We start from the raw sequence: 23,448 nt of genomic DNA on the forward strand, positions 1-23,448 counted from the left end.
ATGTATATTAGTAACCTATCATTTCAAACAGGTACATTTCCAAACAAAATGAAAATAGCTAAAGTTGCACCAATTTATAAGACTGGTGATAGACATCTATTTACAAATTATAGACCTGTTTCTTTACTTTCACAATTTTCTAAAATCATTGAAAAACTGTTCAATAACAGATTAGAGAGTTTCATAAATAAATATAGAATACTCGAAGAGAACCAATATGGATACAGAGCTAATGTTTAAACTTCAATGGCTTTAATTGAAATCACAGAAGAAATTACCAATGCAATAGAAAGTAAAAAATGTGCGGCAGCAGTGTTTATGGATCTAACTAAAGCATTTGACACAATTACTCACAATATTTTAATAAAAAAACTGGAACGATATGGCATCAGAGGGTTAGTCTTAAATTGGATAAGAAGTTATCTAACGAACAGGAAACAATACTTGAAGCTAGGCGAACACACTTCTACAATGCTAAATATTTCCTGTGGTGTACCTCAGGGATCAATACTAGGACCTAAATTATTCAATCTCTATATAAATGACATTTGTAAAGTTACAAGAGATTTAAAGTTAGAATTATTTGCGGATGATACAACAGTGTTTTGTTCAGGAGAGAACACACAGAGGATAATACAAATAGTAACAGCAGGAATGAACAAATTAAAAAAATGGTTTGACAAAAACAGACTATCATTGAATCTCAGTAAAACTAAAATAATGCTATTTGGTATTAGTAGAAAATAAAGTCAAACACAAATACAAATAGACTGAATAGAAATTGAAAGAGTAAATGAAACCAAATTTGTAGGTATAATGATTGATGATAAATTGAACTGGAAATCTCATGTAAAAAATATACAACATAAAGTTGCAAGAAATACATCAATAATGAATAAAGCCAAATATGTTGTAGACCAAAAATCACTTTATATTCTCTACTGCTCACTAGTGTTACCATATCTGAGTTACTGTGTAGAAATATGGGGAAATAATTACAAAAGAACACTTCATTCACTAACAGTGTTACAAAAAAGATCAGTTAGAATAATACATAATGTTGGGTATAGAGAACATACAAACCCTTTATTTATTGAATCAAAGATACTGAAATTCCACAACATAGTGGAATTGCAAACAGCTAAGATTATACACAAAGCAAACTATAACCTGCTTCCCAAGAATATACAACAATTCTTCTCAACAAAAGAAGAGAAATATAATCTTAGAGAAAAATGTAATTTAAAACATTTGTATGCACGTACACCACTTAAGACCTTCAGTATATCAGTATGTGGAATTAAATTATGGAATGGATTAAGCAAAGCAATCAAACAATGTACTAATATGATCCACTTCAAGAAACTCTTCAAACTGGAAGTGTTTACAAAGTACAAAAATGAATTACCATGATAAACATTCTGATTTTACTCACCCATTCATTCTCAAAATAATCTGATTTATCTCATGGTATGGAATAAAACTTACTTCACCAATTATTTATTTATTTATTTATTTGTATTGTGATTACTTATTACTTATGGAGTATACATTGTGAATACATTGAGAACAGGAAGTGAACAAAAGTTTTAGCAACTGTTATGTAAAGAAAAGGGGTAGGATTAAATAAGCTCTGCTTCTTCCTACTCCTTTTCGAACATGTTGAAAAGAGAAACTGGAAATTGTGATGTATCATGTTGTATGCTTGCATGTTCGAAATAAACTCAAACTCATGTCCACAAAAAAATCTAGTTGTAAACACAGAATATTGCATTGTTGCATCTCTTTTCACAGTTTATGAACTTACATTCATATTTTGTTTGAAGTATTATTCAATAAATACATTTATAGAGGATTTTTGAATTGTTGCTATTTTTAAAATATTTTAAAAAAATCTGACGTACCCCTTGGCATATACCTTCAAGTACCCCCAGGGGTGCGCTTACCCCCATTTGAGAACCACTGCAGTACATAATGCACATTTGATTCGATGTTGAGAGTAAAAATGTATCTTTCGTGGATATTGGTAATACATCAATTTTAGCAGCAAAAAATGTGAGAAAAGTGAATAAAATCCCATCACTTTTTTCCAGTGAGCGTCAACGTGAAATAACGTGCCTGCGTCACATATCAAGCCCCGCTCCATGGTTACCTGACATTATTGAATAAAAAAAAAAACGCTGATTGGAAATCAGTCTGCAAAGCTCACGTTGAGAATAAACTAGCGTGAGGACAATTGCAGGAACTGACCCGAAGTCTGTCCGGCTGGCAACCGTCTAACGGCGGTTGGTTGCTGGCTGCTGGTTGTCATCCAACGAGAGGTCACAAAGTAAACACACTCATTGACTGTAAGGCAACGACGCTGGACAACGGAATCAATTTAGCATTCGCTGTATTAATTAGTCTGCCTTTTTTTAATCGCCTTTTTGAGCAGTATTCGACGGTACGGAAGTGGCAGGTGAGTAAAATAGTGAAGAGGTTTGTTTGTGTGACTGCTGACTGCTCGGATGTCAGCAAGCTAACCTGTTAGCTAACGCTAGCTTTGGTGCTATTGGGTTAGCTTCGAGAGACAACATTAAATCGAACGTCTTGTTTGATAACGTTATCCTACCGCCATCATTTACCGTTTTCATTTCATCAAATACATTTAAATGACAGTTTATTCCCCCCCTCCCTCCTTGTAGTTTGTTTTTGTTGACACCATTATAGTTAACTTTCTTACCCAGGTCGATTCTAAGATGGTAATGTTTATTTTATGTCAGTGGTTCTTAACCAGGATTTTTGATTGATTGATTGATTGATTGATTGATATATTTTTATTTCAAATATGCAAAAAAAAAACAAGAGCAAGCATGATCCAGTACAGTGCTATAGCCTTAACAGCCATTCTAACAAAATGAAAACAATGGAGAAATAAAAAACAAAAAAAAAACAAATGAGCTTTGGACTTTTTATTTTATTGTATTTTTTACATATTTGAAAAGGAGTGAGAAGAAGTATACACTAGGGATGGCCCGATCCAGGTTTTTGCACTTCCGATTCGATACCGATATTGTTTTTGCACCGATCCTATACCGATACTGGCCTATCCGAGCATGTATTAAAGTTTAAAGTTATTTAGCCTACTTAGTTGTCAGATTCATGTTGAAAAGGGTTTTAGTACTCTTGATAACAACTAGCCAGCTGAATTAGGTGAGTATGAATAATACCCAATGGTTGGTATTCAAGGATAAACACAAAATAGAAAAAATTATACATGACAAACAGAAATGGCATCATTAAACAGTAAAACAGTGAACAGAATAAAGTGCAAATAATGCTGTAAACTTTATTTAAAAAAGCAGAACACACAAACAACCTGAGTGGGATAAAATGTCTATAACTCAGCATCAATACTTGCTCTTGAACAAGTGTAAATGTGAAAATATATATATATATCTACACACTCCTTTCAATTGTTTGCCCCAGTCAGGAGGGGCAAACAATTGAAGTCCAAGCATAATGGGGAGATTCTTTCTAACGAAGACGAGCACTTCAAGATGCTCAGCTTTCAGCCTGCTCTTGTGTTCATCAATGATGAGTGCTGAAGCCTCTCACTCTCAAGTCATTAAAATGTCTTACAACTTAACCACCATGCTTGACTTTATTGTGGCATGTTTTGCACTCCATCTCTTCATCTTTTTCTTTTTGTACGGTAAAATAATCCCACACAGCTGACATTTTTACCGTAACTTGTAATTCACACGGCTGTCTTAACGGTTAGAACACAGACCTGTGGATGAGTTGAAAGGTGTGCTGGAAAATGCGGAACGGAACGTAGGGGGCAGCAGAAGAGTGGAATGTATTATTTAAATCGGTGCGTTGGAAAACACGGGCCGTAGTTTAAAAAAAAAACTGGATCTTAATCTGCATTTTCCCATGCCTTGCTGATACGCATTTTTTGGCAAATATCGGCGGCCGATCCGATCCAAATATCGGATCGGGACAACCCTAGTATACACTTATTTAATCCCACCACTTTTCTTTAAATCATAAAATACTCTGAGCTAGAACTACCTGTTCACTCTATGTACAAAATTAATGAACTTGTATATACATAAATGATAAATATATACATACATATGCACACTACACACATACATAGCCACACCATTACCACAAGTGCTCATGGAAATGGTATCATGCCAAAGCGGCAGTACCAGTGCCTCAATGGGCAGCCCCAAACTCTTTTGTAACACAAGAAACCCAATATCAAAGCCCTTCTTCATCTCTGTACCTCTGGAATACCATGTACCTATACTTCTTTTTAAACTGGTTTATGTTTGGACATTGCTTTAACTCCACATTCAAACCATTCCATAGTTTCACTCCACAGATTGAAATATAAAAAGTTTTGATGGTCGTTCTACAACTAAGCATTTTGAAATTAAAATTCCCCCTTAAATTATAATCCCCCTCTCGTGTGCTGAACAATTTTTGAATGCTTCCTGGGAGATTATTTATTTTGGCTTTATACATTATTTGTGCAGTTTTATACAAAATAATATCATTAAATTTCAATATTCTTGACTGTAAGAATAGTGAATGAGTATGGTCCAGATATCCAACCTTGTTGATGATGCGTACAGCTCTTTTCTGAAGTATAGTTATTGAGTTTAATGAGCTTTTATAATTATTCCCCTAGACTTCCACACAGTAGGTTAAGTATGGTAAAACTAATGAAGAGTAGAGAATGTGGAGTGATTTGTGATCCAGAACCTGCTTTGCTTTATTTATTACTGAGATGCTTCTTGACAGTTTAGACTGTACATGTTTTATATGTGGTTTCCAGTTATTTTGATAGTCAATTGTAACTCCAAATAATTTTATTTCAAAAACCCTTTCAATATCCACCCTATCTATTTGTTTCTGTACCCTTGTCTCACGTGTCCTCTTTCCAAACAGCATTAACCTAGTCTTAGTCAGGTTTAATGACAATTTATTATAGTCAAACCCAGTTTTTAGTTTACTAATTTCTTCCATAATGACTTCCTGTAATTGATTTAAGTCATCCCCTGAACAAAAAATGTTAGTGTCATCAGCAAATAACACTAATTTCAAATATGTAGACACTTAACAGATTGAACCCTAGGGGTTCGGTGAGTCAACCTCAGGGTTCGGCGGAGATCAAAACACACCCGACTCTTCGTGTTAATACAAACTTCTCCCTGTTGGCATATTACAGATACGGCAACAGCTTACTGATTGCAGGTGTGTAATTTGTTGTGAGTTTATGCACTGTCTTAGTTTTGTTGTTTGAACAAGGTGATGTTCATGCACGGTTGATTTTGTGCACCAGTAAGTAAAATATGGTAACACTTTAGTATGGGGAACATATTCACCACTAATAAGTTGCTTATTAACATGCAAATTAGTAACATATTGGTTCTTAACTAGTCATTAAGTACTTATTAATGCCTTATTCGGCATGGCCTTATTATAACCCTAACCCTCTAACCCTAACCCTCACCCTAACCAAATAACTAACATATTCTATTACTTAGAACATGTTCCCCTAGTGTCCAAATAACTCTAAATTAAAGGCCTATTGAAACCCACTACTACCCACCACGCAGTCTGATAGTTTATATACATCAATGATGAAATATTAACATTGCAACACATGCCAATATGGCCTTTTTAGTTTACTAAATTGCAATTTTAAATTTCCCGGGAGTTTTTTCTTGAAAACGTCGCGTAATGATGACGTGTACGCTTGACGTCACGGGCTGTTAGAAATATGAGCGCTGCGCACACACTGTCAGGGTTATTTGGTGATGAACCCCAAGATGCAGAGAAGGAGGGAGGCATTTTGCAGGAAAACATAGTTTAATTAAAATTACTAGAACTAGAACAAACAAAGGGTACAAACAAAAAGCACGCAGGTGGGCGGATATAACAAACTAAGGGCTATGAACAAACAAATCAGAAGCAGGGAACAAAAAACAGTAAGCTACAAAACATCTACCAAATATAGCTTACCGCTACGCTGCATTCACACGACCAGTAGGATTGACAAGTAGAAAATGACATTGACACGACAATAATCCAGCCCTGACTGGAGGAGAAAACAGGTCTTAAATAGTGGCTGGCTGATTGATCCCAGGTGTGGCCAGGTGCCAATCAGCCACAGCTGAGGGTTATACAGCACTCAGGTAGACAAACAGGAAACAGAACCAAAATAAGAGTGCTGACAGGAACTAAAAACAAACACAGAGGAAAAACTAAGACATAGACCAAAACTGTCAGGGACAAGCCTGACACACACACAACTAAAAGTCGTTTGCTTTAACCGCATAATTACACAGTATTTTGGAGATCTGTGTTGCTAAATCTTTTGCAATTTGTTCAATTAATATTGGAGAAGTCACAGTAGGAAGATGGAGTTGGGAAGTTTTGGCCTTTCGCCACACAAACACACAGTGATTCCTTGTTTAAAATTCCTGGAGGTGAAACTTAACTATGGATTAGAGCGCGGTCAAGCAGACATGGATTCCTACCGAATGTCAACCAGCAGGTTTCGGTGAGAAAATTGTGGTTAAAAAGTCGCCACTTACCGGATATCAGCTGAGCTTGTGCCGTCCGTACAGCTGCCGTCGACTTCCCTGAGACACTGGCGTCAACACACCCGTGGACAAACACCTCCGACTATTAGGTACTATTTAACTCACTAAAACACTAGCAAGACAATAGAAAGATAAGGGATTTCCCAGAATTATCCTAGTAAATGTCTCTAAAAACATTTTTTTACTTGTTTTTTTTTTTCGAGTCCGTCGCTATCAATATCCTCAAACACAAATCTTTCATCCTGGCTCAAATGAATGAGGAAATTGTCGTTTTCTCGGTTCAAAAACCTGTTTTTGTTGGAGGCTCCCATTAAAATCAATGTGAATATGTGAGGAGCCATCAACATGTGAAGTCATCGTCTGCGACTTCCGGTAGAGGCAGGGCTTTTCTCTTCGCACCGAAAGTTGCGAACTTTATCGTGGATGTTCTCTACTAAATCCTTTCATCAAAAATATGGCAATATCGCGAAATGATCAGGTATGACACAGAATAGACCTGCTATCCCCGTTTAAATAAGAAAATCTCATTTCAGTAGGCCTTTAAGTCTTTGTTACTTAGAATATGTTCCCCTATACTAAAGTGTTACCAAAAACATACAACTTTGTCTTGAATTTAAATTTTTTATTTTTTTATTTTTCACTAAAGAAGGGTTCGGTGAATGCGCATATGAAACTGGTGGGGTTCGGTGCCTCCAACAACGTTAAGAACCACTGTTTTATGTGGTGGATTCACATTATGACACAGTGGAAGTCATGCTCTTGTCCTGGTTTTCACTGGTATTGTAAGGAGATCCTACCGACATTTACCATGCATTCTTTCCACATGTAAATGTCTCTGCACAAAATTAACACAAAAACAAAAACATCAAAAAAATACATATGCTGTTGTGATTTGGACCATTTTTGATGTTAGAATGTTTTCTCATTTTTGTTTCACTATAACAGTGGTTCTCAAATGGGGGTACTTGAGATTTTAAAAAAATATTAGAAAAATAGCAACAATTCAAAAATCCTTTATAAATATATTTATTGAATAATACTTCAACAAAATATGAATGTAAGTTCATACACTGTGAAAAGCTGTCAGTGTTGACAGCTAGATTTTTTGTGGACATGTTCCATAAATATTGATGTTAAAGATTTCTTTTTATATGAAGAAATGTTTACAATTAAGTTCATGAATCCAAATGGATCTGTAGTACAATCCCCAAAGAGGGCACTTTATGCTGATTATTACTTCTATGTGTAGAAATCTTTATTTATAATTGAATCACTTGTTTATGTTTCAACAAGTTTTTAGTTATTTTTATATATTTTTTTCCAAATAGTTCAAGAAAGACCACTACAAATGAGCAATATATCGCACTGTTCTACAATTTAATAAATAAGAAATTGATGACATAGTGCTGTATCTTACTTTATTTTTTTTGCAACCAAAAATGCTTTGCTCTGATTAGGGGGTACTTGAATTAAAAAAATGTTCACTGGAGGTACATCACTGAAAAAAGGTTGAGAACCACTGCACTATATTGTTAACATAGGCAGCACGGTGTGACAGGGGTTAGTGCATGTGCTTCACAATACGATGGTCCTGTGTTTGATCCCTTTTCTGTGTGGAGTTTGCATGTTCTCCCCGTGACTGCGTGGGTTCCCTACGGGTACGCCGGCTTCCTCCCACTTCCAAAAACATCCACCTGGGGATAGGTTGATTGGCAACCCTAAATTGGCCTTAGTGTCTGAATGTGAGTGTGCATGTTATCTGTGTTGGCCCTGTGATGAGGTGGCGACTTGTCCAGGGTGCACCCCGCCATCCACCCTATTGTAGCTGAGATAGGCTCTAGCGCCCCCCGCGAACCCGAAGGGAATAAGCGGTAGAAATTGGATGGATGAATGGATGTAATGAGATTATACCGACATTTACCATGCATTCTTCCCACATGTAAATGTCTTTGCACAAAATGAACACGTACAAACATCTAAAAATACACATGCTGGTGTGATTTGGACCATTTTTGATGTTACAATTTTTCTCATTTTTGATTCACTATACTGGGGCTTCACGGTGGAAGAGGGGTTGGTGCATCTGCCTCACAATACGAAGGTCCTTTGTAGTCCTGGGTTCAATCCCGGGCTTGGGATCTTTCTGTGTGGAGTTTGCATGTTCTCCCCGTGAGTGCGTGGGTTCCCTCCGGGTACTCCGGCTTCCTCCCACCTCCAAAGACATGCACCTGCGAATAGGTTGATTGGCAACACTAAATTGGCCCTAGTGTGTGAATGTGAGTGTGAATGTTGTCTGTCTATATGTGTTGGCCCTGCGATGAGAAAGCGACTTGTCCAGGGTGTACGCCGCCTTCCGCACAATTATAGCTGAGATAGGCACCAGCGCCCCCCCGCGAACCCAAAGGGAATAAGCGGTAGTAAATGGATGGATGGATGGATGGATGGATATACTGTTAACATAGGCAGCACGGTGGTACAGTGTGTAGTGCATGTGCCTCACAATACGATGGTCCTGTGTTTGATCCCTTTCTGTGTGCAGTTTGCATGTTTTCCCCGTTATTGCGTGGGTTCCCTCCAGGTACACCGGCTTCCTTCCACCTCCAAAGACATGCACCTGGGGATAGGTGGATTGGCAACACTAAATTGGCCCTAGTGTGTGAATGTGAGTGTGAATGTTGTCTATCTGTGTTGGCCCTGTGATGAGGTGGCGACTTGTCTGCCTACCACCTGAATGCAGCTAAAACAGGCTCCAGTAGGGCTGGGCGATATGGCTTTTATTAAATATCTTAATATTTTTAGGGCATGTCACGATACACGATATATATCTCGATATTTTGCCTTATCCTTGAATGAACACTTGATGCATATAATCACAACAGTATTATGATTCTATGTGTCTACATTAAAACATTCTTGTTCACACTGCATTAATGTATGCTCATTTTAAACTTTCATGCAAAGAGGGAAATCACAACTAAGTCAATTTACCAAAAGTGTATTTATTAAACAGTTATAAAGCACAAACATTCATGTCATTTCAAAACAAAGTGCAAGATTTAAAACAAGCTATGAGTGCACTTTTGTGCGTGATGTCACTAAGATGACACATCAAAACAACACTAAATTAAAGTGCACTTTTTGTACAGAACGCCACTACAATAGTTTAAAACAAATAAAGTGCACTTTTGTGCATGACGTCACACAAGACATTTCAATAACTATCAAATAAAAATGAGCTGCATAATAGAAAATCAAATAGTGTAAGTCCTTCGCTATGTGGTAGGTTACTGTGGACATTATCACCTTATGTTGTTCACTATTTTTTTCATATGGTGTTGATGTGAAAATGGTTGATGTTGACATGCGGAGTAATCACTCTTCATTTTCTAACAGGTGACTTTTTAAATGATGCTACAAATTAGCAGTAATGCTAATGCTACTTTTTGTAGCAACGCTTTTACCCCACACTTGCTTAATTACGGTTGTCTGTTCGACATATTCCCACTTGAAGCCAAACCACCGCCAAACAATGGACCCGCTGCTGTTTTTCTTGGGAATTAATTCTTCCTTCATTTGTTAACAGAGTTGCACCTTCTCTCTCTTGTATTACCACAGCTAACGTTACCCATGATGCAGCGGCGGCGGCGGCGATGACCAAGAAGAACGCGGAATCAGAACATAATTACAACACTTTATGTACATATTTATATACATATTTATATAATATTTACATATTTATATAATATGTAACTACAAGCTCCATTCACAGACAGAGTCCCATCGCTTTTATGAGTGGTCGAGCGAGTCAAAAGCCGGAAACATTTTATTTATTTATTTATTTATTTTTTTTAATTTTTATTTGTGGCGGCCGTAATTATTTCGTGGCGGGCCGCTACAAATAAATGAATGTGTGGGAAACTCTGTGACGTATGTAAGAAGGTGCGCTTGTTTTATGTCTCTGTGAGGAGAGACAACAAAGAGTGGGAAGAGCCTATAATGTAATGGCAGCAGCTAAAAGCAACTGCGTGAGAATGTATACTCGAATATCACGATATAATCATTTTCTATATCGCACAGAGACAAACCCGCGATATATCGATTATATAGATATATCGCCCTGCTCTAGGCTCCAGCACCCCCCGTGACCCCTAAAAAGGGACACGCGGTATAAAATGGATGGATGGATATACTGTTGAAATAGCTAGTGCCTTTTGAGCAGCTCATTAACTATGTATACATAAAGATTAGCTTAAAATGTTTATTAATGCATACTGAATATTAATGCATAACATTAGGTCCTTAGGACACGTTTTGTATGTTGATGTTTATTTGAACATTAATGCTTCACATAGATCAGAGTGAAATGTATTGAGCATTGCTGAACCTCATGACCTGCTGGTTTTTGCAGAAGTGTAAACAAGTCCTATTTTATCAAAGAGCATATCAGTGCGCAAGAGGAATAAACGCAACTGCCTATTTTTTAATGTTTTAATGTTCCATTTCCGCAGACAAGATGGAGATGCTCTGTTTCCGCTTGCCGGGCCATGGGGACATGACCCTGAAGCACATGAATTCTCTGAGGTCCCGCCAGCACTTTTGTGACATCACCATTTTGACCAGCAACAACCAGACATTCCGAGGGCACAAAGTAGTGCTGGCGGCTTGTTCGCCATTCTTGAGAGACCAATTCCTCCTTAGTCACGCCTCCAAACTTCAGGTAGCGACAGTCACCATGCCGCACCAGCATCAGTTTATATCCTAAAATCACAAAGCCAAGCAGAATCACAGGACACTGTGCCACGCTTATTGATAATATTTTTACTAATGATTTTGATAATAACACTACAAGTGGTTTACTTATAACCGACGTTAGTGATCATCTGCCAGTTTTTACATTATATGATGGAAACTGCAAAAAGAACACGGAAGACAAAAGGACATTTCAAAGACTGTGCACAGAGAAGAGGATGATTGCTTTCAAAATGGAGCTACAAAAGCAAGATTGGGACAATGTGTACAATGAAGAAGAGGTTGATGAAGCATACGAACATTTCTTGAACAAGTTCATAATACTTTATGACAAACATTGTCCATGGAGACAACTCAGTAGTAAACAGAGAAAGAATAATCAACCATGAATGACAAAAGGATTAAAAAATGATTGTAAGAAGAAGAATACGCTATATAGAAAATGTATAGTACAAAGAACTACAGAGGCAGAAGTTAAGTACAAAAAGTATAAAAACAAGTTAACAAACATACTACGATCATGTAGAAAAGAATATTACAGTGAATTATTGGACAGGAACAAAAATAATATGAGAGTAACATGGGGCATTCTCAATAGCATTATTAAAAATGGCACTAAGAGGGATTACTCCCATTACTTCTTAGACGGAAATAAACATAATGACAACATAAAGGAAGTAGTTGAAAGCTTTAATAACTACTTTGTAAATATTGGACCAAAATTGGAAGAAAGGATTCCAGACCCAGTTTCAATTGAGGACTATTATGATACCATAGAGCGAAATCCCAACTCCATGTTCCTCAGTAATGTGACACAGGAGGAAATAGTTAAAATTGTGAAAAAATGTAAATCAAAGACTTCAACTGATTGTAATGGAATTGATATGGATATGATAAAAAAGGTGATTGATGAGATCTCAGGACCATTAATGTATATTAGTAACCTATCATTTCAAACAGGTACATTTCCAAACAAAATGAAAATAGCTAAAGTTGCACCAATTTATAAGACTGGTGATAAACATCTATTTACAAATTATAGACCTGTTTCTTTACTTTCACAATATTCTAAAATCATTGAAAAACTGTTCAATAACAGATTAGTGTCTCATTTATATTCTGCGATTTATGAGGTTTTTCCTCTCTTTTTCCTGTGAACGTCAAGGTTTCAATGCTGCACAGCTCCTCGGTCATGTGTGACCTGCTACAGTCCTGCTACACTGGTTTGTTGAAATTCAACCCAGAGGAGATTGTCAACTACCTGACTGCTGCAAGTTACCTGCAGATGGAGTGTATCGTAGAGCGCTGCAGAGATGCGCTAAAGAAATACATGCGATCGAAGAACCCGGGTCCACTTAAGGTCAGTCACTCGAAGCGGAGTGTCTACAGAAACTCTGCAGTGGTAAAACAAGAGCTGTCAAAATATAAGATAAAAGAGACTACATTCTATTTTAGGAAAATACTAAAAACTCTTGAAATTAACTAGCTGCATGGACAGATTAATTTACTTGATAAAATATCCTAAATTTAGATTTGGGTATCAAGACATTAGCAAGACTTTTCAGATTGAAATAAGTATTTTATTCTGAAAACAAGCATTATTCATCTTGCAATTCCTGAAGGGGAACAACACTGTTATGGATTTTTGATTATTGTTTACAATCTTTATGTGAGACAAGCGCACATATGTGTTGGAGTTTCTAATAAATAGTATTGTAAAAAAAAATGTGAGCAAATGTCTGCTTACAATGGAGCCTATGTCTATAAAGTGCTTAAAAACATCCAAACACCTCTATCAAGGTTTTATCTATATGCTGTAAGTATACTTATGTGTAAATATAGGTTCATTATTATAACATGTTATATTTACGTGTTATGGCCATGTTAAGCAAAAAAAAAAGGGGGTGAACCAAAGGGTCTTTTCGACACTCGGGTCTAAATTGGCCGTCAAAGTTGACCAACTTCTCAGATTGTGTCCACGTCATTTTACTATATGGGCTAGAGGCATGATTTATAATCTAGAATAAACTTTCACAAGCTTTGTGGCGGGGAAGCAGCTCACCAGCTGATGACGTCAATTTCACAGCATAAAAAAGTTACCTCTCTGTGACAATGCTCCACTAAAAATAGTCACTCAACATTAACTTCTTTATTATAGGTAACTAATGTTCCAGTTTTGCACACATTTCTATTAATTTAATAAATGTAAGAATTATTTTATTTGTTTCTTATTACAAATGCACTTTTTTTTAAAGTTGCAAGTGATTATTTAGTGAAACAAAAAGAAAGTGTAAACACCTGCATCAATATACATAAATTAAAGATGTAGCAATAATCGATTTTTAATCGAGTCATAGCTCCTGAACCGAAATAGTGATTGAATCGTGAGGTGTATAAAGATTCCTACCGCTAGTGGTTATCGTAATTATATGTTTTTTTAATTATTTAAGCCTTTATTGTGTCTGAAAAATGACAAAGTTGGCCAGTTATGTGGTAATAATGAGATTTTAACAGACTGTTAATCAGTTATGTTATTGTGCTAAACATGCTACATACATTGATAACTGCTCTATGTTGATGTGCATAATACATATTAATAAAGTGTTTGGATGCATTCATTAAATTGAGTTTTCTATATACATACATATGTATGTATATATATATATATATACATATGTATGTATGTATATATATATATATATATATATATATATGTGTGTATATATATATATATATATATATATATATATATATATATATATATATATATATATATATATAATAAATAAAATGGAGTACATATACTGTACTGTTTATATGTTCAAGTACCCTTACTACCCATAAGAGAGTTACATATATGATAAAGTAGCTACTGTACTGTTTACATGTTGAAGTACTCTTTATACCCATAAGAGAGTTATGTCAATGAAGTACATACTGTACTGTTTACGCGTTGAAGTACCCTTTATACCCTTAAGAGAGTTGCATATATGATAATAAAGTGCCAACTGTACTATTTACGTGTGAAAGTACCCTTTAAAAAGATTAAATAAACCCCAAACAACATCTTTGTGATTCACAATTATATTTTGACACTGACACAGGTCAAATATTGGCATCGGGACAACCTTACCAGTAGCTTATACATTAGATTACAATTGTGACTCTCAAGCAGCCAATTTTTCAAAACCTCATTTAATGTTGAATGTGTTTCTAGTAAAGTTTGCGCGATACAGACAATAAACGATATACAGTAAATGATGGAAATGTTGCTGACTATAGAGCTTTTAATATTGTTGTATCCAGTGACGTGCGGTGAACTAAACACCAGGTGAGGCATACATACTTTTTTTTCTTCTTTTTTTTTTTTAACTTAAATTCATAGGTGCAGCTCTAGTCATTGTTGATTTAGGTTGCACATTAGAGTTACAGGGAAAAAAAGGGGAGTTATTCGCTTTCATAAAAACGTTATCATAATGATATTATGATATGATAAATGGGTCCAAAACTATTTGATAAAGTTGTTATTAAATACTTTTTGGTCCCATTTGCTTTTAACAAAATAAATCAAGTATTGTGAGTGTATTTTACCTTTCTGTATTTGTATCTGAAGCAGCAATAGCTATCCTCCATGAAAACGTACTTTGTATGATTGCATTCATTTTGTCTTAAAGTCCAGTTTAGAGAAGTATTTCATCTTGGATACAGTATATAATCCTCCATATTGGCAGAAACATTCATTTAATTAAATTTCATTTCAAGAAATTAAACAATATTTTTGCATCCGACAAAAAACACCCACAAACGATGGCTTACTCTAATAAAAATGCCATGTTTGTTATAAATACAGTTAAAAAAAAAGAAAAGAAAAAAATGCTGGCTTCCGCTGGAGAGACCTGTGTCTGCTAGCTTAAGCGCCCCCACTTCTCCCAACGTGGCGAGTCAGAGTACTGCTGAGGCATTGAACTGCAAGTTGACAATAAATCGCCCCCTACCTTGAGGCAAAGGTACTTGTTGCCTCAAGACCTGCCTCCCCCCCCCCCTCGCACACACACGCCCAATACACACTGTGTGTAGCCGTGGAGGCACCACCTGTGTCTGCCTCACTTCTCATCTGCTGCATTGTTTTGATCAGGAAACATGGAATTTCCACGATTTTGACCATGAAAATTATCAAAATATACAGGAACCACACCAAAAGCACACAGAAAGCATAAACCAAAAGAGAAATATTAAAACTTTTTTTATTTTATTACTTCGTTTTGGGACATCTCATGGTTAAGCCACCTGGTGGCAGGTGAGGCACTGCCTCACTTGCCTCCCCTGACAGCACGTCACTGGTTGTATCCTGACAATGCATGTTTATGACACATTATGTGTGTCTATAAATTTGACAGTGAAGTGAAAGCCACTTCTACGTCAGTAATCCTCGCTTTCATTGTGACAAAAAATGTTTCTTACCAGTATCATCCCTGGAGGACAATTAATAGCTAAACATAGTAGACTTTTCATGCAGTTGCAATTCCAAGATGTTATTAGTGTATCTAGCGTACGGTGGGTTGCCATAGTCAAGAAGTAGTCTTTGTGTCGGTTTTGTTTTTAGTTGAGCCCTACAAAGTGTTAATACCGCATGCTTATTACACACCAGCTGTTTGATTATAACGTCCATCTTAGGTGTAGTTTTGATTACAAACTTTGAAAGTGTTGAAATTGCCATGTAAAATTGCTAATGCTAACTGGTAGCTTGTATATGGTATATTCTATGTAAACTAGCAACGTGCTCCATTTTGAAAAGTGGAGCCTTACTTTGTTGGCATGGACAATTACATTAGCTCGACACAGCTCGCTACGAATACCCCTGTTTGCCCACCAAATGTTTGATGTTTACAGGTTGTGATATCATGTGCAGCAAAGGTATCGAAATATGGTACCGTCTGAGTTTACATAGTACCAAACGGAATAAAAGTACTGAAGATGTACCCTTTCCTACTTTGCATGTTATCACAGTCAATGATAGTTACACAATTCATCATTTCTATGTTTTAATGTATAGCAGTGAGCTTTTTTTTACGCTTCAATAACTGCTAACAATGTTAGAAATATGAAAATATTAAAGGGTGGGGAGTCCTATTTTATATGTGTAAAATTATTTGTAAATATGAAGAGGTTACTACTGTATTTTGAGAACCAGTGTCCTCGACATTGAATATTTGTATTCTATTTCTTTTGTGAGCATTGCAAATTTAGGGAGTGGAAAAATAGCCCTTTTATGCTCATCACATATACCAACTGCAGTAGAAGCTGGTTCCTAGGTGGATATGCAGGCAAAAGCATTATTGTTTATGAATTATAGTCAACAGACAATGAACAACCAAACTAAGGTTAAAGATCAAATCTGCCTTGAAGCAAGAATCATATTGATTTTCAGCAATAGCTGGTGTAGCTAAGGTTAAAGGTGTAAGGCTGTTGAAGAGAATTGGTTAAATTTCTGCATCCCTAAAACTACACATTAGCCATTAAAGACTGGTAGTAGATGAGGTCATAGGTCAGAACACACAGATATCAATTGGTTGAGTGTGTCAGAGGAAGTCTATTGATTTTGGATGACAGTTCATCCAGATCGGCTGATAGGAAAGGCCACAGCTCCAGGGTCTTTGAAAATCCTTTAGCCCGAGTTTGCATGGATCACCTTACAAGGAACTCTTAAGTTTTTTATATTGTGCAAAGGATTATTATTTTCTATTTTTACCCATTTAACAGCTTTTCGAGACGTCATGTGTACCAAACACATTGAATTCTTATTGTGTTCCAGATAACCACTGAAGAGAATTTGGCTCAGCCTGTGATTGTCAGCGGCAGCATTCATTCCATTGCGCCACCCCCCCCCGGCCGGCCTTCCGCTGCACAAAGCCCTGAAGTGCACTTATTTGATAAGAACAGCACACAGGAGAGCAGTCAACAACAAGATGGCACTTCTTTTGTGCAAAAAGCTAGCGTCAAGGTGTGTGACAGGCATCTTCATTCACTCCTGGTCAGTGCTTTAAGAAAAATACAAACTCTGTTTCCATGTGAGTTGGGAAATTGTGTTACATGTAAATGTAAACGGAATACAATGATTTGCAATTCCTTTTCAACCCATATTCAATTGAATGCACTACAAAGACAAGATATTTGATGTTTAAACTCATAACCCTAGTTTTTTTGCAAATGATAAGTAACTTAAAATTTCATGGCTGCAACACGTGCCAAAGTAGTTGGGAAAGGGCATGTTCACCACTGTGTTACATCACCTTTTCTTTTAACAACACTCAATAAACGTTTGGGAACTGAGGAAACTTAATTGTTGAACCTTTGAAAGTGGAATTATTTGCCATTCTTGTTTTATGTGGAGCTTCAGTCGTTCAACAGTGCGGGGTCTCCGCTGTCGTATTTTACGCTTTATAATGCGCCACACATTTTCGATGAGAGACGGTCTGGACTGCAGGCGGGCCAGGAAGGTACCCGCACTCTTTTTTTACGAAGCCACGCTGTTGTAACACGTGCTGAATGTGGCTTAGCATTGTCTTGCTGAAATAAGCAGGGGCGTCCATGAAAAAGACGGCGCTTAGATGGCAGCATATGTTGTTCCAAAACCTGTATGTACCTTTCAGCATTAATGGTGCCTTCACAGATGTGTAAGTTACCCATGCCTTGGGCACTAATGCACCCCCATACCATCACAGATGCTGGCTTTTGAACTTTGCAACGATAACAGTCTGGATGGTTCGCTTCCCCTTTGGTCCGGATGACACGGTCGAATATTTCACGGTCATTCAATGTTGGATTCCGGCCATGCCGCTTACGTGAAGGGATTTCGCCAGATTCTCTGAAACTTTTGATGATATAATGGACCGTGGATGTTGAAATCCCTAAATGTCTTGCAATTGCACTATGAGAAACGTTGTTCTTAAACTGTTTGACTATTTGCCACACAGTTGTGGACAAAAGGATTTACCTCGCCCCATCCTTTCTTGTGAAAGACTGAGCATTTTTGGGAAGCTGTTTTTATACCCAATCATAGCACCCACCTGTCCCAGTTAGCCTGCACATGTGGGATGTTCTAAATAAGTGTTTGATGAGCATTCCTCAACTTCATCAGTACTTATTGCCACCTTTTCCAACTTCTTTGTTACGTGTTGCTGGCATCAAATTCCAAAGTTAATGATTATTTACAAATACATTTTTTTTTATCAGTTTAAACATCAAATATGTTGTTTTGTAGCATATTTAACTGAATATGGGTTGAAAATGATTTGCAAATCATTGTATTCCGTTTATATTTACATCTACCACAATTTGGAAACGGGGTTTGTACAATGATTAGTAAGTACCAGAAACAAAACTATGGATACATATACACCGATAAGCCATGTACCAGGTAAAGCACACATTTGTTACAGATTAAACACTAATTGTAGGAATTTGTTACATCCATCCATCCATCCATCTTCTTCCGGATGGATGGATGGAATTTGTTACAATATTTAGTAATTTCACTTGCATTAGTTAAAGCTATGAATAGGTGGTTTTAACTCCGCTAATATTTGGCATCAAATCAACCAGCTCTGTGCGTGTGTACTTATCTACATGTGCACAGCTGGGGAGCTAGTTAAGAGAGTATTTGTGTTTGTGAGAATGGCAACGTAATGGCTGAGTGACGTCAGTGAGTGAGTGAGTGGGCAAGTAAAGAGGGAGAGAGGGAGTGCGTACACTGCGCTGTAGAGAGATGAACGGGTCCAGTTGTGTCCTGCAAAACTAATAATGAAGAGATCGTGGTGAATCGGCGGCCTCGTCAATGTAACCCCAAAGCGGAGCTTAGCAGACCCAGTGCCTAGTAAAGTAAAGGGTTTTACCCCGACGAAAACATCCGCCCTGGAAGGAACGCCTGCCTCATGCTTCTCCACTACGGTCTACACCGGAGCCAAACAGCTTGACAGGTGTAACAACTACATTCTTACCCAGTGGCGGACTGTGCGTTTCCAAACTAGGCCTTCAGTGATGTCCGACTTCAAAGATTACCTCATAATATACCATCATTTATGTCACCACATGACCATTGCTGGAGAAATACTAATATCCAGGAACACATTTAAGCACTACTGGGCATTGTACAAAACAGGTTATTTTCTGGCGCATTTAAAAATCAATAAACCCGCATCAGCAATTAAAACATCATATGTGGTACTATTAAAATTTAAATTGCAAAAAACATCCGTCCATCCATTTTCTACCGCTTATTCCCTTTGGGGATGCGGGGGGCGCTGATGCCTATCTCAGCTACAATCGGGCGGAAGGCGGGGTACACCCTGGACAAGTCACTACCTCATCGCAGGGCCAACACAGACAAACAACATTCACACTCACATTCACAATTTAGTGAATGTGAGTGTGAATTTAGTGTTGCCAATCAACCTATCCCCAGGTGCATGTCTTTGGAGGTGGGAGGAAGCCGGAGTACCCGGAGGGAACCCGCGCATTCACGGGGAGAACATACAAACTCCACACAGAAAGATCACTTGCCCGGGATTGAACCCCAGACTACTCAGGACCTTCTTATTGTGAGGCAGACGGACTAACCCCTCTTCCACCGTGAAGCCCTCCAAAAAACATATTAAACTTAAAAAAAATATATATCTAAATTCACATTTCATCGCCAGGACAGCTTTAAGTATCCTTGAAAATGGCCTTGCAAATATAAGTGATGTCTTGTCTATCATAAAAGATGCAGACGAGGCGTGTTGGCGGACTTCTTAAATTTTACTCCACAGCGTGCTCATTAAAACATGTCTACATTCAACAACCTAAATGGGGCTACTGAGCATGCTCTTCACTACTGTGGCATGCTGGGTAATGGAGCTCTTATGTTACTTAGGTCATATCATCACAATATATCTACCTTAGGCCAGCGAGAAGGCCTGACTGACAATTCGTGATCTGATTGGCTATCGCAACTGTCCGTCTAATGTTTGTGTCCGTTCACTTACAGTGCATAGACGCCTGCATTGTTGATTCTGAAGGCTCTGGGCAGATTTGGTACAGCATGGCAACATAAGCTAGCTGAATTCTGATTGGATAACAATTCAATAACCTAAAAAAAACCACGCTGGAAGGAGCATAATATGACATGAAGAGAATATGAATACTTTTAGATATTTAAGGAAAGTAAATAAAACATTACTTTTATCTTTAATTATGATCATGATTTCTGGTTATTGTTAGGCCAGCAGAGAAGGCCTCGCTGGTCCTGACGGCACACCAGTTACTATTCACTCTTTATAACTCCTTGTGCCGATCCGAATGCTTATTATTTAAATGTTTACTAAAGTTTGAAGCAACATGGTAATACTAATGGCATGTTTTAATTACAACAGTTACAGCGTTGCGCCTCTTTGTATAAAACGTCACCTTTATCGATAGTGGCAAAGCCCAAATACCTCCATATTGTGCTACACCCCCTTCTTTATTAACTAGTAAAATTACAGTTTTTTGCCATTCTTCCCACCACGATGTCATTGCTTGTATGCACTTTGTGTGTGCGTTTTGACACACTCAACATCATGCGCCTGCACAGCTGCATGCAGATGAAAGAACGGTACCGGTACTTTTCAAATGTAGTATATTACCGATTTCAATTAATTAGTATCGCGGTACATTATTAGTACCGGTATACCGAACAACCCGAGTTTCAACTTTCAACTACAATTTGATACAGTAAATCTGAATAGCACTTTGTTGTCACAAGACTAAAAAATAACAACTTATTACCTAAAAAGTAGCTGTCCATTGTTACAGTACTGATACAAATGAATGGGAAATGGAAAAATGTCTGTGCCTTGTATCTTACCTCCTCTCATTTTTGGCATAGGAGAAGGCATCAGACAATGAAGGAGAGACCCGCATTGAAAAGCAGCATGTGTTCCAAGTCTACATCTCTGATGAAGAGCCGAACAATGTTAAGGACGACGGGGCCCTCGGTCCCACTGATGAGCCTCAGGATGCACGGTCCCCTGAAACGGAGGGGGGAGTAGTCGGAGGAGAGAGAAGCGAATACGACTTAAATCCAACAGGCAAAGGTGCGAACACCTTATCAAGAGATGAACTGCGTGCGCTCAGACACAGGTTGTCGGAACCTGAGCAAGGCAAAGGGGGAGGAGCAGGAAGGGGGCTCAAAAGGAGACGCTTAGTGTCAACTCAGGAGAAAAGATCTCCTAGATTAGCCTCTCAAGATTTGTGGTATTTGGCAAACGCCGCAACAGCAGGGGGCTTTGGGCTTGACTTCAGTGAAGGGCTCAAGACGGGGAGTTTGTTCTCGGTGGATCTCCCACAATTGGACTTCAGCTTGGACGACGCTCAAGGGGACAAATCTTTGCCACCGGCCGCCTCTAGTTTGACTCATTTCGGCCTGGAAGAGTCTCGTGATGCTGGTGAGGGGAGTTCCGGGTTAAACGTTGGCACCAGCGAGGGAGGGGATGAATCCGTCGCCGTGGTGGGATCCACGTCGAGCGTCACCGGTCCTGTCATCTGCGAGCACTGCGGCGTGACGTGCCCCTCACCTCACGACCTCGCCATCCACTACTGCGCCGCTCACCAGGTTTACGCGTGCCCCTTCTGCGACAAGCAGTTCCAGCACTCTTATAACCTGAACCGACACATGGCCTTGCACCGGGGCAACGGTCGACCCCACCAGTGCCCCCTCTGCTCCAAGAGCTTCACCCAGCGGTCCACGCTCATCGACCACATGAACCTCCACAGCGGCGAGCGCCCACACCGCTGCGCATACTGCCACGCTCGGTTCGCACACAAGCCGGCCTTACGGCGCCACTTGAAGGAGCAACACGGGAAAACGACAGTACAGAACTCTCTCCACGAGCAGGAGGAGCGAGAGAGGTCGATTGGAAGAATACAAGAAGGGCAAGAATGTCCGATTATGGAGCAAGTTTCCTAAAACCAAAGAATTAAAGGCAAAACCGAGTAACCGTGTGCTGGTAGTTTAGCTGTGAGGCCTTTTTAGACTGCTATGTTTTTAGTCTTGAGGTTTTTATATACTGTGTAGTGTCAGGACATCAAGACAACTCAAGATTGTATACGTTTTAAAAGAAGAAATGTGATATAATACAGCATTTAATGTCAAAAGGTTGGTAAATTTTTGTTCATTTATGTCCTACAAATGCTCAAGTTTTTGAAAGCACATTTAATTCGTAATACTTCATTTATAACACACACACACAATATCCATCCAAATTTTAAATATAAAGTTAAAATACCAATGATTGTCACACACACACTAGGTGTGGCGAAATTATTCTCTACATTTAACCCATCACTCTTGATCACCCCCTGGGAGGTGAGGGAAGCAGTGGGCAGCAGTGGTAACCACACCCGGGAATCATTTTTTGGAGATTTAACCCCCAATTCCAACCCTTGATGCTGAGTGCCAAGTCCCGTTTTTATAGTCTTTGGTATGACTCGGCCGGGGTTTGAACTCACAACCTACCGATCTCAGGGCACTGAGACACTCTAACCACTAAGCCACTGAGTAGGTACCATATATACTGCAGTTTCAATAGGTTGTATTCATCAAATTTACACGGGGAGATAAATAATTATGTGTATGGGCTCTTACTCTCATTGAGTATTTCCCAATGTAAGGCAAATTTACTTCATTTTTGTCCAAGGCTCCAAAGCCAAATATGTTGCATTTCAGCAACGAAACTGAAGGTCACAGGAGTGGGTTTTTAGCATATCAAATACATGAAATATAGCCACATTACATTTATGCCAGTATATATTTCATGTGTTTGGTAAGTCTCTCAAAAAACTTTGGCTCTCTAGCACCATAATGATTAACTTTAAAATACAGTAGCACAGTAAAACAAGGCAAAGGTTTTATTTTATCAAGTATATTTAATATGTTTGGCCAATGTAAAATTACACTTAGTTTGAACAGTGACACTATGTTTGAATATTTAATTATTGGCATATAGCAGTGCCCCAGTTTGAGAATCACTGGTCTATGCTAAAACCTCCCTCCTGTTACTTTCATTACGGTTACTCA

At 38.1% G+C, this 23,448-nt stretch overlaps 1 protein-coding gene across 1 annotated transcript; it reads left to right on the forward strand.

Annotated features, from left to right (window-relative positions):
• The first annotated feature begins 2,121 nt into the window (after positions 1-2,121).
• LOC133539837 (zinc finger and BTB domain-containing protein 12-like) lies at positions 2,122-22,526 on the forward strand. The gene is made up of 5 exons (XM_061882084.1): positions 2,122-2,458; positions 11,114-11,322; positions 12,520-12,714; positions 17,167-17,355; positions 21,259-22,526. Exons 2-5 carry the CDS (start codon positions 11,119-11,121, stop codon positions 22,336-22,338), a joined length of 1,668 nt encoding a protein of 555 aa, XP_061738068.1. The 5' UTR covers positions 2,122-2,458; positions 11,114-11,118; the 3' UTR covers positions 22,339-22,526.
• Positions 22,527-23,448: the final 922 nt, after the last annotated feature.

This window comes from Nerophis ophidion, linkage group LG21 (assembly GCF_033978795.1).
Source record: "Nerophis ophidion isolate RoL-2023_Sa linkage group LG21, RoL_Noph_v1.0, whole genome shotgun sequence".
NCBI lineage: Eukaryota > Metazoa > Chordata > Actinopteri > Syngnathiformes > Syngnathidae > Nerophis > Nerophis ophidion.

Bases quoted from the DNA above. Each gene is read 5' to 3' on its own strand.
- LOC133539837 (XM_061882084.1), top strand. From the start codon at position 11,119: ATGGAGATGCTCTGTTTCCGCTTGCCGGGCCATGGGGACATGACCCTG. The intron at 11,323-12,519 runs GTAGCGACAGTC...GTGAACGTCAAG, and splicing joins GTCACGCCTCCAAACTTCAG to GTTTCAATGCTGCACAGCTC. The intron at 17,356-21,258 runs GTGTGTGACAGG...TTTTTGGCATAG, and splicing joins TGCAAAAAGCTAGCGTCAAG to GAGAAGGCATCAGACAATGA.